Source organism: Lynx rufus, unplaced genomic scaffold (genome assembly GCF_022079265.1).
Source record: "Lynx rufus isolate CCGP_SWC_20201006 ecotype Redwood Valley unplaced genomic scaffold, mLynRuf1.p SCAF_7, whole genome shotgun sequence".
NCBI lineage: Eukaryota > Metazoa > Chordata > Mammalia > Carnivora > Felidae > Lynx > Lynx rufus.
In genome coordinates, this window is record NW_025814889.1 from 126,551,902 (window position 1) to 126,565,941 (window position 14,040).

Below are 14,040 nucleotides of genomic sequence, written 5' to 3' on the forward strand. Positions count from 1 at the left end.
ATGCATATTACACACATACAAAAATTACAAACATGTTTGAAGTTGTGGGGAGATCCTAAAGTTTCTAGTACTTAAGAGATGCATTAGAAATAATACTGTTACTGGTCTTTTATATCCCAAGTTACTAATTTATTTCAAGTGAATGTAAAAACAAAGACTTTATGTAGGTTCTTTCAAAAGCTTGGTTTCCTCAACTCATTTTTTCCAAGATGCTAGAACAGAACATGTTTGGTAATAAGATTTCAAGATATAATTTCTTGAATGAATAAAAGGCCTTAAATCCCTCAGCCACAAGCAGGATTTTCAGAACACTAGCTCCTCTAGTTACGGGAAACCACTGCATTCAAACATCTACTCAACTGGAACACACCGACTGCTACCTGTCTTTCCCTTTCAGTGATTCTTTTTATTTACAATTCAAACCAAACTGAAAAAGCTTTGCAAAAAACCCCCTAAAAACCAAATAGCCCTATGTTTAAAACAAAATATCAATGCCTATGCTGAAACAATGTTCTTTTACTAAAATATTTATTCTCATTAAAACGGAATCTTTTATTCCCCTGGATGGTGATGGTAAATCCTAGGTCTATGAATTGCTCGGTACAATTGCTGTACAGTACAATCCGGTCTAAAGAGTAGCTTGTTATATACAAGTATCATGAAAAACAGCGAAAATATCACTCCTTATTAACAGTGGTGAAAGAAGATAAGGCATACTTTTTTCTTTTCTCAGTAATGGACCTTATCAATTAGTATTAATCCACTATCTAGGATACTTTTTAAAATGCTCATCATATAAAAATGTTACTGTTTCTGGATTTTGGATTCAAATGACTCTTTACTTTTTGATACAATTATCTCACTGAACATCTATCACAACTGAAGACTGGGAAAATAAAAAAATAAAAGATTGGAATTCCAAAAGACAAAAACTTGCCTACAAGAGACAGGAATGGGATAATAATAGTAATGAAAATAATGACGGCTACCCAGAGCTAGAGCATACAGCTAAGCAGACTGTGCCCTACACAATCCAGGGAGCTACACAGCACGGCAGCCCTGCAGCTAACACTTAAGTGAGCTCCCTACCGCGTGCCAGGCACTGTCACGAGCATTTCATATGTAGTATGACGGAGATACTACTCTCCCCTCCATTTCAAAGACAAAAAAGAAGGCACAGAAGGTTAATAACTTGCTCAAGATCTCAAAGCTAATGAGTTGCAGAGCCTGGCCTTTGACTCCAGAGCCCACATTATTAATTGTAGTGACTAACTCATAGTTACAAGCCCCATTACCTGAAAAAAATCTCTTTGGTTTTAAATCCTTCTTGCAGATACCTATTTTTGAAAGTACAAAGTATTTGGAAGATAGTAATCTTATCTGGAATAATTTTGAAAAATACTATTTTACTACATATTGGAAGTTGTTCCTTCATTCAGAATGGCTACATGCGGTTTATAGACTCTCTAATTTGTAATCACATCTCATATAACAATGCTCTCCCACTTAACTAAAACAAAAACTTAAAGAAGAAAAAAACAACCACCACCAAGTACACAAGATTCCATATATGCATATACTTTAATAACAAAGTCACTTAGCTGTAAATGAACAAAGGGAGACAAGGAGAACTTAACACATGATACTTCCACAGATTTGCGTCAAAACAGGCATACATGAAGCTTTAAAACATATTGTCTGTGTTAACAGAGGCTGTAACTACCAATTGTGATGGCGCATATTTTCTAAAACATTATTATCAAAGAGTGTAAAGTTAGATCAAACAATGATGTCAAGAAAATTTTGTCCTAAAATTTTAACAAAGTCTTTTAAGAAAGTCTAAAAACCTCCTATCTTCCCACATTGACACTCAAAACATTAATTTTTATATCAGGATATCAGTTTGCCACTTTAACTTTTACCATACATGAAAAATTATCAAAAATATATTGATGGGTCTATACTAATTGTGACTATTTCTATTTACATTAAGCAAATTTTTTATCAAGTTCTTTATATACAAATTACCATTCATCCTACGTGAAATTCATTAAAAAGTTTAAAACTACAGAAATGTCATTAGAAACAATGCATTTCAAAATGTAACTGCTTTCCATCAATGAAGGACATTTTAAAATAATTTAACTGAAAAAAGTATTGAACTCCCCACCAATTTCAGCTGCAACAGTATTCTTCCTGAATGTTTTCTGTGATTTAAGGGGAAAAAGAAACTGGGTAAAGTTTGATTTCAAGGAATTAAATGATAAAAAAATTGATGAGTGTTTACTAATCTTCAAGAAAGTTACAATCTAAATTAGGTTGGCACTAAGAAAACAGCAATATTTAAAATGTTTTATTATTGCTGTCTATATATATATATATATATATTATTACTGAAGTATAACTGACATACAATATATTAGTTTCCAGTGCACATCAATCACATTGATTCAATAATTATATACGTTACTCAATTATATACTTACTGTAAGTATAGTTAGCAATAATTTTTAAAAAAGCACACAGTTTAAGATAACTGAAGAAAAAAAAGTCTTTAAAAACTGGCAAATGTACTGTATAGATATTTTTCATGTAAATTTAAATGATAAAATAATATGTCACATCCAATTCAACTGAATATAGCCACGGCTTTTTGGATAACTCTAAAAAAGGGCCAGTTTTTTTAAAAAATTAAACTATTCCCTGAAAGAATTTAGATTTCAGAAGTATCACAATACATAAAAGAAACTTATAACATTTAAGAGGCAAAGATGTGGGGAAAAGTTCATAAAGGGATTATATTAATACTACTACAATAAAAAGTCACTTTGGTTGTTTTAGACTCATGGTCACATAGTAAGAAAATGAAAAAAATGTCTTTTTCTGAGAAAAAAACTTGAGCACAACATCATAAGTTTTTCAAATTTAAAGATCATCAATTAAGATGATCACTTTCAAAACTGAGTGAAGCACTCTGTCCAGTACAGATGCACTTCTCTTGTCTAATAATTAAATGGTTTTGTAACAATTACTGAAAAGTTAATGCCTCAGTTTCTCTAGTTTGAAAAAAGAGATTAGTTCTATTTTGGAAACCGTCTTAATTTATGTTGATTACACACTCCACTAAAGCAAGAAATAAGGCTTTAAAATATTTACCTAATTAACACTCTGTCGCTGGACCTTAGGACCAATACTCTGTGTATCCTCTTCCTGACTAGGACGTTTCCCACCACTGAGACCAGTGCCCATGGAGCTTCTTCCTACATATTTTAAAAAAATGTATGTTTACGATAGGAAAGGTAAAAAGAACAGTATGCTCAAATGCTTCATTCTTACCTTGCTTTAGTAAGTGAGTTTGCTGACTGTCTCCATGAGTATAATGTAAAATACCACTCCCCTGAGAGCAACCTGTTAGTATTTAAAACACAGTAAAATTATTTAAATTCTAAGTTGTATGTATTAAGACTACAAATCCAATTTTTAGTAACTGTATTAGGGCATTTATGCTTTTTCAGACTAAACCCCAATCCTTCATATGAACCAAAAACCATATGCTCAAATCAGGAAAACTTAAACTTAGGGTCATAGAAATGTTGACTTTTGGCTCAAAGGCAAAATCACTAATAATCATTTTCTAAAAAACATTTATTTACTGCATGACAACAAGACACTTGATCATAGAAGGAAAATATAGGGCAACAGTGAGATATATATCCTTCTTTCACCTCTTGTGCCTCTATTCCACATTCTCCCCTCAGAGCCTGTCCAAAACATATGCCCTTGGAGATAAGTGAATAAGGGCCTGCCAGATGAGAATTTAACAATTCAAATCACACAAGAATTCAGAAACAACATGGCAGTTACCTAGCAATTGTATCAACCCTTCTAAAAAGAACCAGTGTCACAGGAGAATGGGTTGGCCCAGGAAATAGGTTCTAGAGAAACATTTTTGTCAGTGTGTCTAGATAATGGACAAATATGAACATTCTAGCCCCTACAGAGAGGTTACCTTGGTCTGAGCAAGATAATATACTTATTTTTTATTATAGTTTCATGCTCATCAACTTCCTCTGGATAAAGAATTCAGCTTTTCAAAGTACTCAAAATCGGGAAAGTGGATCAGGGATGAAGCCTTCTATCATTGGAAAGGGATACCTCCACCATAAATAATGAACTAGTGTTCCTTGATATTTTAAGTCACATGATTTTTATTTTTTCGTTTAAATTTTAGTTAATATACAGTGCAATATTGGTTTCAGGAGGAGAATTCAGTGACTCATCACTTACATACAACACCCAGTGCTCATCACAACAATCGCCCTGATTTTTAAACTTCTAGTGTGCCCTTCACAGAATGGTCACCTCTAATTAAATTAAAAACCCTCAGTTCTTGGGACTTGTAAGGCTGTTAAGGCTGAAGGTCAGACTCTGGACTATGGCAAATTTACCACTGAATGGTACCATTGGCAGGGCTTCCCCTAATAGTGATACTTGTCGCCTTCCATTATTGTACAAGATTTATTTAAAAAAAATTTTTTTTTTAATGTTTATTCTCGAGACAGAGACAGAGACAGAGTGTGAGTGGGGGAGGGGCAGAGAGAGAGGGAGACACAGAACCCAAAGCAGGCTCCAGGCTCTGAGCTGTCAGTATCAGAGCCTGATGCAGGGCTTGAACTCACAAACTGTGAGGTCATGACCTGAGCTGAAGTTGGACACTTAACTGACTGAGCTACCCAGGCGCCCCAGTACAAGATTTATTTAAAACTTCACGTAACAACATGAATGGACTTAATTCCACTGAATTATACATTTAAAGTGGTTAAGTGCTAACCATTTATATGTGTGTGTGTATATATATATATATATCATATATTTTACAATCAAGAAAACTTCACTTGATCTTAGCCAAAAGGCCGAGAAGCGATAGAATCAAGAAAGCTTCAACAAATAACTTTCAACTATCATATTTATTCATACTTTATACATTTGTTGCATGCTTGTTTATGCTAAAGGCTATAACAGGTACTAGGGATACAAATATTACTAAGACATGAGGTCTTGTCTTCAAAGCATTTACGGTCAAGTAGATGACAGATACATAAAATCACTAAGTACAAATAAGTGTTACTAGGTTCTAGGAGGGAAGTTTTTATAGCACACAGTGGGGACACTGAAGAAGGAAAAGTCAATTTTACTGGAAGATTCACAGAGGTAGGCTAAATCACAGACTAGTCACCTCATTTTCTCAAGTTAATCAAATTCATTCTTCTTCCAGTTCTAAGATAAATGAGAATAATCTCATAAACGAAATACTGAGTGAAACCAGCCAGGCCAAAAAAAAAAAAAAAAAAGATTACAAACTATAGGATTCTATAAAGTGCAAAAATGGGCAAAAATTATAGTATTAGAAATTGGGAGAGTGGCTACTTTTGAAGAGGAGGTGGTAAATTAATAAGTTCAATAAATACATTCAGAATTTTCTTAAGATGGCATTTTATTTCTTTAGAAGGCTAAATGATAAGCAGGCACTTAGACTCTTCCTGAGTCCCTAAATTGATGAATATCTCAACTGCCTATAACTTCCCCATAAAAAATGCAGTAAGTTATATTGTCACAAGAATAACAGTACAAGAGACAATGAGTAGAGCAAAGAGCTTTGCTGAATCAACTGGCTTATGACTAGCATAGCTGCTTATAAAAATCAGAAATCCCCACATTAACTGTATCTTCAGGGACATTACAGTGGTTAAATTTCGAATGCCAAGATTATATAAGATGACAAATCTTAGAATGAAAATAGCTTTAAACAAACTCCCATATTTCTTATTTCTAAAAATCCCATGTTTTCTGAGGGCAAAAAGTTTGTATGATCACAGTCCTCTTATGTTACACTATCAATAGCACCAAAAGGATTTTTCACTCATAAAATTCGAACTTAAAGACACTGCGGGGGGAAAAATCGCATAGAAAATGTATTCAAAGGAAACATACCAAAAATTTAATAATGACTGTCTCTAGTGGATGGAATTGTGGGTGATTTTTATTTGCTGTTTTCTATTTTTCTGAATTTCCCAAGTTCTCTATAGTGAATAGTTTTTTAAGCAGTTTTGAGGTATAATTTACATACCATAAAATTCACCTGTTTTAAGTATACAATAATTTTTAGTAAATTTACAGAGTTGTATAATCATCACCACAATCTAATCCAGTTTTAGAACATTTTCATGCCCATTTGCGTTCATTCTCATTCCTACCCCTAAACCTAAGATAACCATTAACTTAGTTTCTTTTAAAGGCATGCCTTTTCTGGACAGTTCATATAAGTGGAATTGGGCAGTATGTGGTCTTTTGTGTCTGGATTCTTTAACTTAACATAGTATTTTTGAGGTTTATCCATAATGTAGCATGTACCAGCATTTTATTCCTTCTTATGAATTAATATTCCATTGCATGGACGTACATTTTGACTTATTATAAATGAAGCTATCGAAAACAGTCTTATGATTCCGTAAGTCTTCGTGTAGACATGTTTTCATTTCTTTTGGACAGACACTTAGGAATGGAGTTTCTGGGTTGTAAGTTAAATTTATGTTTAGCTTTTTCCAAAGTGGCTATAACATTTTACAGCCCATCTCTCAACAACGTTTGAGGGTTCCAGTCTCTACACATCCTTTACAGCACTTGTTACTGTCACTTCTTAGGCACTCTTTTTTTTTAATGTTTATTTAAAAAAAAAATTTTTTTAAGTTTATTTATTTACTTTGAGAGAGACAGAGACAGCACAAGTCGGGGAGGAACAGAGAGAGGGAGACAGAGAATCCCAAGCAGGCTCCGCACTGTCAGCTTGGAAACCAATGTGGGGCCTGAACCCACAAAACCTCAAAGATCATGACCTGAGCTGAAACCAAGAGTTGGACGCTTACCCACTGAGACATCCAGGCGCCCCAAATGTTTATTTATTTTTGAGAGAGAGACAGACAGAGTGTGAGTGGGGGAGGGGCAAAGAGAGAGGGAGACACAGAAATCAAAGCAGGCTTTAGGCTCTGAGCTGTCAGCATAGAGCCTGATGTGGGGCTCGAACTCACAAGCTGTGAGATAATGACCTGAGCTGAAGTCAGATGCTTAACTGACTGAGTCACCCAGGTGCCCCTGAATGGGTATTCTTAGTGGAAAAAAATTAAGTTAAAAATTAATAGGGTGGCTGGGTGGTTCAGTTGGTTAAGCATCCGACTCTTGATTTCGCCTCAGGTTGTGGTCCCAGGATTGTGGAATCGAGCCCCACGTCGGGCTCTGCAATGAGCACGGAGCCTGCTTATGATTCTTTCTTTCTCCCTCTTTCTCTCTCTCTCTCTTTCTCCCCGCACCACCCCCCCACCTCCCCACCGCCTGCCTCTCTGCCCCACTTGGGCTCTCCCTCTCTCTAAATTAAAAAGAAAAGGAAAAACATTAAATTAAAAATTAAATAAAACCTAAAACATATTACTATCGGAGGCACCTGGGTGGCTCAGTTGGTTAAGCATCTGACTTTGGCTCAGGTCATGATCTCATAGTTCGTGGGTTCAAGCCCATGTCAGGCTCTGTGCTGACAGCTCAGAGCCTGAAGCCTGCTTCAGATTCTGTGTCTCCCTCTCTCTCTGCCCTTCCCCTGCTCCCACTGTGTGTGTGTGTCTCTCTCTCTCTCAAAAATAAATAAGCATTTAAAAAAATTTTTTTTAATTATTATCATAATTAGATTATGCTTTGTTTCATTTTAAGAACAAAAATACTTCAATACATCTGTATATAAGTTACATAGAATATTGACCTTTGATATGCCTTGTGAGACACTATAAGATAAAAGCCTACAAACAGGATAAGTAGAGGGAAAAAATGGATATGCTTCAGAAGTATCTAATCCTTTCAAATGGAACAAAAACTGGAGGGAAGAATGCTTTAATAGCAAGTCAAATCCTCAGGATCTTTCCATAATCACTTGCTCCCATTTCCAGGTCCATAATGCTCTCTCCTTCATCTGCCTACCCAAATTGCTATCCACCCCACAATCTTCCAAGAAAACTTCTTGACCTAAATTCTACTATGTGTAAATATGTTTTTCATCTCTAAAATGTCACTAATGAAATGAGGGTATACATGTGTGAGTGCATGTATATACACATGTATGTATGTGTACAAAGAACTTACTATACAAAGATAGATTACAAAAGATAGATTTTTAAAAAATGTAGTGAGGATTCAATAAATATGTATTTGATTATTAATCTCTCTATGTTACTAAGTGTAGAAAATTCCTTTTCACTTACTTCCACTGCTGCTACAACCTGGAATATTTTCTCCAGGAGAATATCCCATGAGGCCTCCATTCCCATTAGGATTAGAAGGCACTGATGCAAGAAGACCTAAAGGGAAAAAATTTCCTATTAAGTTATGCTCAAGATCAAATTCAAGGATAGGTACACATAAACAACTGCCAAAGAAACAAACAAAAGGTAATTGCTGACATACCTAGTCCTCTATATCGTGAAAGCTGCTGATAAATCTGTTTCATCCTCTCAATATTCAAACGGCTTGCCTCAGCATGGTTCACCATCGGTTTAGGATAATTAACTCCTATCAAACATTTGGCTACCTTTTGGATACCTTCTGGTGCATTCCAGGGATCATAGATATATTTTGCAGGGAAACCTCTTAGGACAGGCAAATAACGCCTTTTGGGAGAAGGAAGAAAAACTATTAATAAAATGAACTATAAGCAAATTATAACAAACTAATTATTAGCTATGAATGATCAAAATCAAGTTAATACCATTTAAATGATTTGTTTACCCATCTCCTCATTTCTGCTGCCCATGATAAGTGGGGAAAACCTTAAGTGTTGCTTAAACATAAAAATTTCTTCCTGGATTAGTTATTCCAAACTGAATAAAAATCACCCTTGATTTACCTGATATAGTCTCCATTGGGATCTGTTCTCCTACCAAAACCAACAGGGCAATAGCAGTGAAAAAACTGTTGGAAAAAGGAACTACAAGACAGCCACATCCAACTTCCAGCATTTATGCTCCAATCTGCATCAAGCAATAATTCTTCAAATACCTTCAGAAGTAACAGTAACCAATTAGTTTGTACACATATAATTCTCAAAGCAACCATTTTCCAGGTCTCTGTAGATCAGAAGTCAAGGAAAAGAAAATCTAGCACAGAACTATAAAATTAAACTTTCTAAAGTCAGCCTCTTTGTCAATGTTCTGTTCTGTAATGAGTTATTTCAGGGAAAAAAAAATATCAGTAATATAAGTCAATTTCTGAATAGAATTCACCTTTCTAATCTTTGCCGGTGGTATTGGGACCAGAGTAAAATACTCAAGTCAACGATTCAAATAAAAAATGAAAGAAAAAAGCAGTAAACATTTTCGAGAAAGCAAACATATTACCAAATAAATCACTAACAAAACTTTAGAAGCTTGGTACCACTGGCCTACATAGAGGGAGCACTCAAATATAAATGACCTTTATGGGAATGCAAGCTGGTGCAGCCACTCTGGAAAACAGTATGGAGGTTCCTCAAAAAATTAAAAATAGAACTATTTTACAACCCAGCAATTGCACTACTAGGTATTTGTCCAAGGGATATAGGTATGCTGTTTTGAAGGGACAAATGCATACCAATGTTTATAGCACTATAAACAGTACTATCAACAATAGCCAAAGTATGGAAAGAGCCCAAATGTCCATTGATGGATGGATGGATAAAGAAGATGTGGTATATATAGACAATGGAGTATTACTCGGCAATCAAAAAGAATGAAATCTTGCCATTTGCAACTTTGTGGATGGAATTAGAGGATTTTATGCTAAGTGAAATTAGAGAAAGACAAACATCATATGACTTCACTTGTATGAGGACTTTAAGAGAAAAAAAAGATGAACATAAGGGAAAGGAAACAAAAAATAAATACAGGGAGGGGGACAAAACAGAAGAGACTCTTAAATATGGAGAACAAACAAAGGGTTGCTGGAGGGGTTGTGGAAGGCTGGATGGGCTAAATGGGTAAGGGGCATTAAGAAATCTACTCCTGAAATCATTGTTGCACTATATGCTAACTAATTTGGATGTAAATTAAAAAAATAAAATAAAATAAATATATATATAAATGACCTTTAAAAATGCACTAGCATTATAGAGTTTAAATTTGGAATTCCTTGACCAAGTTAAAATGAATTTTTATAAATTCATTAAGTGTTTGCTGTAACATCTACCTCACGTACAACTTTGTACTAGGAAATATAGGAGATGCAAAAAAAAAAAAAAAAAACCCAAAAAAAGGATCAGATGGGGCGCCTGGGTGGCTCAGTTGGTTGAGGGTCTGACTTTGGCTCAGATCATGATCTCATGGTTCGTGAGTTTGAGCCCTGCATCGGGCTCCATGGTGACAGCTCAGAGCCTGGAGCCTGCTTCAGATTCTGTGTCTCCCTCTCTCTGCTCCTCCCTGGCTTGCACCCTGACTCTCAAAAATAAACAAACATTAAAAAAAATTTTTTTTAATGGATCAGAAATGGTCCTTGGATAGGGGAAAGTTATGTTATAAACAGGAAGGTAAATCAAGTCCTATTACATATAACCACAAGATGATGTCATAAAATGCAGTATGTTTCACTTTCATACTAGGTTACTAAAAAGCTGTGATTTTGAAGTGAAGTAAAATCATACAGGCTTAAAATTTTACAATATAAATTCAATATTTCTAAGAATTCCAGGTGAATCCTTTTTTGTAGTAGAAATAATCACCTATAAATATGTTAATCTAGTAAGTCCAGAGTGTTATTAAACCTTATAGTTCCCTTGATGGCTAGGCTGGTTCAGTCTCTGAAATGACTTTAGGTTAATCAAACCAGTTTTCACATTTTTCCTATCTGATTATACCATTCTGCTCTCCAAAAGTGTGCCTCTTTAGGGATTTAAATTCTTTACCCACTGAAAAAATTAGACTATAAACGAATCTACATAATAGACAACTTATAGGAATTGTTTAATAAAGTACAGAGTCTTTCAAAGTAAGACTGTACCATATTAGTTAGTGGAATACTTACTTTCATTCCTTCTTCCCAACTAATCCACAGGTCACCTCGGGTCAGGAAGCAAGCAACTGCATGTCTGGCTAAGTGGTGAATCCAACCCTCCTGACGAAGCTGTGTCATGATGGCATCAATCCATGGAAAGCCTGTCCGTCCTTCTGCCCATTTTGCTAAAGCCTCAGGATTCTTATCCCAAGGAATCTGAACACAGATGGGGTTTCCTTCCATTTTATCAAAGCGTGGATTATTTGTTGCTGCTGTATAGAAAAATTCACGCCATAACAGTTGCCCATAAAGGGAAAGGGGAGGGGAACTGTTCTTCTTTACCTAAGGTTAAAATGCAAATAAGTATTATAAGCAATTTTTAAAAAAGTATTCTGAAAATCAAGCTTCAGTTTTAGATAGTACCTTTTTGTAGAGATCTGTTAGTTTGAAGTAAAATAGTCGACATGACAAACAACCAAATCGAAGATAAGGACTGAGTCCAGTAGGGCTAGCAAGCAGTGAATTTGCATTCATTCGAGGTCTTTCAAAGTTTGCCACCCACGCCTGAAAATACACAGAGAGAATTATGCTAACTAATTGCCTTTTCCATTTTAAAGAGTATTTAAAACTGATATATATTTCTTTAAAGTTACATAGTTCTGGGGCGTCTGGGTGGCTCGGTTGAGTGTCCAACTCTTGATTTCTGCTCAGGTCATGATCTCATGGTCATGAGATCAAACCCCGCTTCAGGCACTGTGCTGGGCATGGAGCCTGCTTAAGATTCTCTCTCCTTCTCCCTCTGCCCCTCCCCTGCTCACACTCTCTAACCTCTCTCAAAAACAAAAACAAAAAAATGTTACATACTTCTTGGAGAATAATATCTTATTATCCCAGCCACAATCATGTTTTAATAAAAAACACAGCAGAATACAATTAAGCATTCTTTTGTTTTAGCCATCCTGGTGTAGCACATACCCATATGAAATAAATTACCTTCAAATTCCTAACACGAAGCTGAGAGCACTTTCAACCTGTCTCCTTGACACTGAGGTAAAGGTGAAATAGAAGAACTTTATCTTAGCTTCAAAGTTATGGTCATCAGATACCAGCTTACACAGAAAGAAGAGGTAGTATTGGTAGTAGCTAAAGAGGAAATAATCAGCAGAGGAGGAAAAAAAATATCTAAATGAAGAGATGGTTGTTAATTTTCAATTAGGTCTGTGCTGTTTTAACTATTTCTCTCAATTCCTCTTGTTCAACAGTCTACTTTTTGGTTTTAAAAAAGAGTGAAATTATTCTTTAGATGCCAGTTTGGAAATACAAGCATGATCTATGTTATCATACTTTTCTTTCCAAATGCCGTTCCAAACGTGTAAGTGCTTCAGTTTCTCCGCCTGGCCATACTGCAGAGGGTAAGCCATCTGTATCAAAACCTAAAAAAAAAAAACAAAAAAAAGAAAAAAGAAAAAATATTCTTCTGGAACTAAAATAATTTTTATTGAACCGCAACAGGTAGGAAAAAAATACTTTGCAGAATAATTTATGACAGTAGCATAAAAATGAATTGATGGCCCTGGATAACTCCTCATATATAAGGATACATCATGGTCTCTATTCTTTAGGATGAACATCTTAAGGTGATCACAGATAGATTTATAGAACACATAAATAATGTACAGATTTATCACTTCTTAGTTTAAGAGTTTCTTTTAGATTTTTTTCTCCTTTCCCTCTTAATGCAAAATACTTTACATGTCAAATTAGAAGTGAGATTTTCTGAGTGATTTATTAACTCTTAAGCTCTGCATTTATTACCATTTACACCTACCAAGTTCTTCCAGTGAAGGGACTCCATATTTCTCATCATGGTCATCAGACAGAGGAGTTGTGCACTTTTCTATTAGTTCTGAAGTAATTGTCTCTACGGGTATCTCTAGTGGTTCCATTTTGCTGATGAGAGTCTGGAATCTTTTATAAGTAAGAGGTGGTTGTCCACCATTGAGTTCAATGATCCTAATAACAAAGTAAAATAAAAATATAATTTGGCTGGTAAGTTCTGAAAAGGCTTAAAATCAGAAAATAAAATTAATTACTCAAGACTTCTAGGCAGATGTAAGCTCCTTATACAACCATGAAAATTACTAAAGTAGTTATTGAATCTAAAAACCATTCTCGCAATTTTTTAAACATCTGCTACTTGTCAAAAATATACAGTATGCAAATACCAAAACCTTTAAGACAAAGGGTATCATTAAACATCTATGAGTGAAAAAAACAAGCAACTAAATTAGCCTAAAGGCAATAACATAAAAATAATACATATGAAAAGGTAAAAACATTAAAACTCAGCTCAAAGAATCTCTTAATCGTCAGTAAAAACTAAACCAGACCAATACAGTATCAAGGAGCAATAAGCAAGTCTCATTAATTAGGATTCTATATTACTGTAGTGACAATCACTTGCTATTTTCTATTGTGCTTATCATGCATTTGTTTAAAATGTCAGCATATGTATCTTATGTACATTTTACATTCACTTCTGATCACTGATTGCCTCAATCAAGTTATAGAAAAAAGAAAAATTAGCTTTGACAATGGTAGTTTGGATCAGACACTATTTGGGAATAACCAATTATTTTCTTTTACAATGGCCATTTGCTTGACATTTAGCCCTAATAAAGAAATACTGTAAAATCTAATTCCTTCATTTTATGGATCAAAAACTAGAGCCTACTGAAAGAGTTAAATAAGTTAGTCAAGGTTGCATAACTAATAAATAGGAAATCAAGGTTTCCTTAATCCAAATGTAGTACATTTTTACAAAGTTTTTAACTTAAATTCCAGTTAGTTAACATACTGTATTATATTAGGTTGAAGTGTATACTTTAGTGATTCAACACTTCATACAACACCCAGTGTTCATCACAAGTGTCCTCCTTAATCTCCATCACCTATTTAACCCATCCTCCCAGCCACCTCCCC

At 34.8% G+C, this 14,040-nt stretch overlaps 1 protein-coding gene and 1 pseudogene across 1 annotated transcript in view; both read right to left on the reverse strand.

Moving 5' to 3' along the window:
* Positions 1 to 1,562: 1,562 nt before the first annotated feature.
* Positions 1,563 to 14,040, reverse strand: part of CRY1 (cryptochrome circadian regulator 1) — a 92,285-nt gene continuing 79,807 nt past the window's right edge. The window contains exons 4-13 of the mRNA XM_047066539.1: positions 12,887 to 13,071; positions 12,403 to 12,491; positions 11,482 to 11,622; positions 11,089 to 11,400; positions 8,942 to 9,093; positions 8,503 to 8,705; positions 8,301 to 8,396; positions 3,337 to 3,408; positions 3,157 to 3,260; positions 1,563 to 2,207 (exon numbers count right to left, since the gene is read on the reverse strand). Of these exons, the coding sequence (XP_046922495.1) occupies positions 3,157 to 3,260; positions 3,337 to 3,408; positions 8,301 to 8,396; positions 8,503 to 8,705; positions 8,942 to 9,093; positions 11,089 to 11,400; positions 11,482 to 11,622; positions 12,403 to 12,491; positions 12,887 to 13,071 (1,354 nt within the window). The 3' untranslated portion in view covers positions 1,563 to 2,207. The remainder of the gene's footprint in view (positions 2,208 to 3,156; positions 3,261 to 3,336; positions 3,409 to 8,300; positions 8,397 to 8,502; positions 8,706 to 8,941; positions 9,094 to 11,088; positions 11,401 to 11,481; positions 11,623 to 12,402; positions 12,492 to 12,886; positions 13,072 to 14,040) is intronic.
* On the reverse strand, positions 4,800 to 4,925 carry LOC124502843 (uncharacterized; annotated as a pseudogene).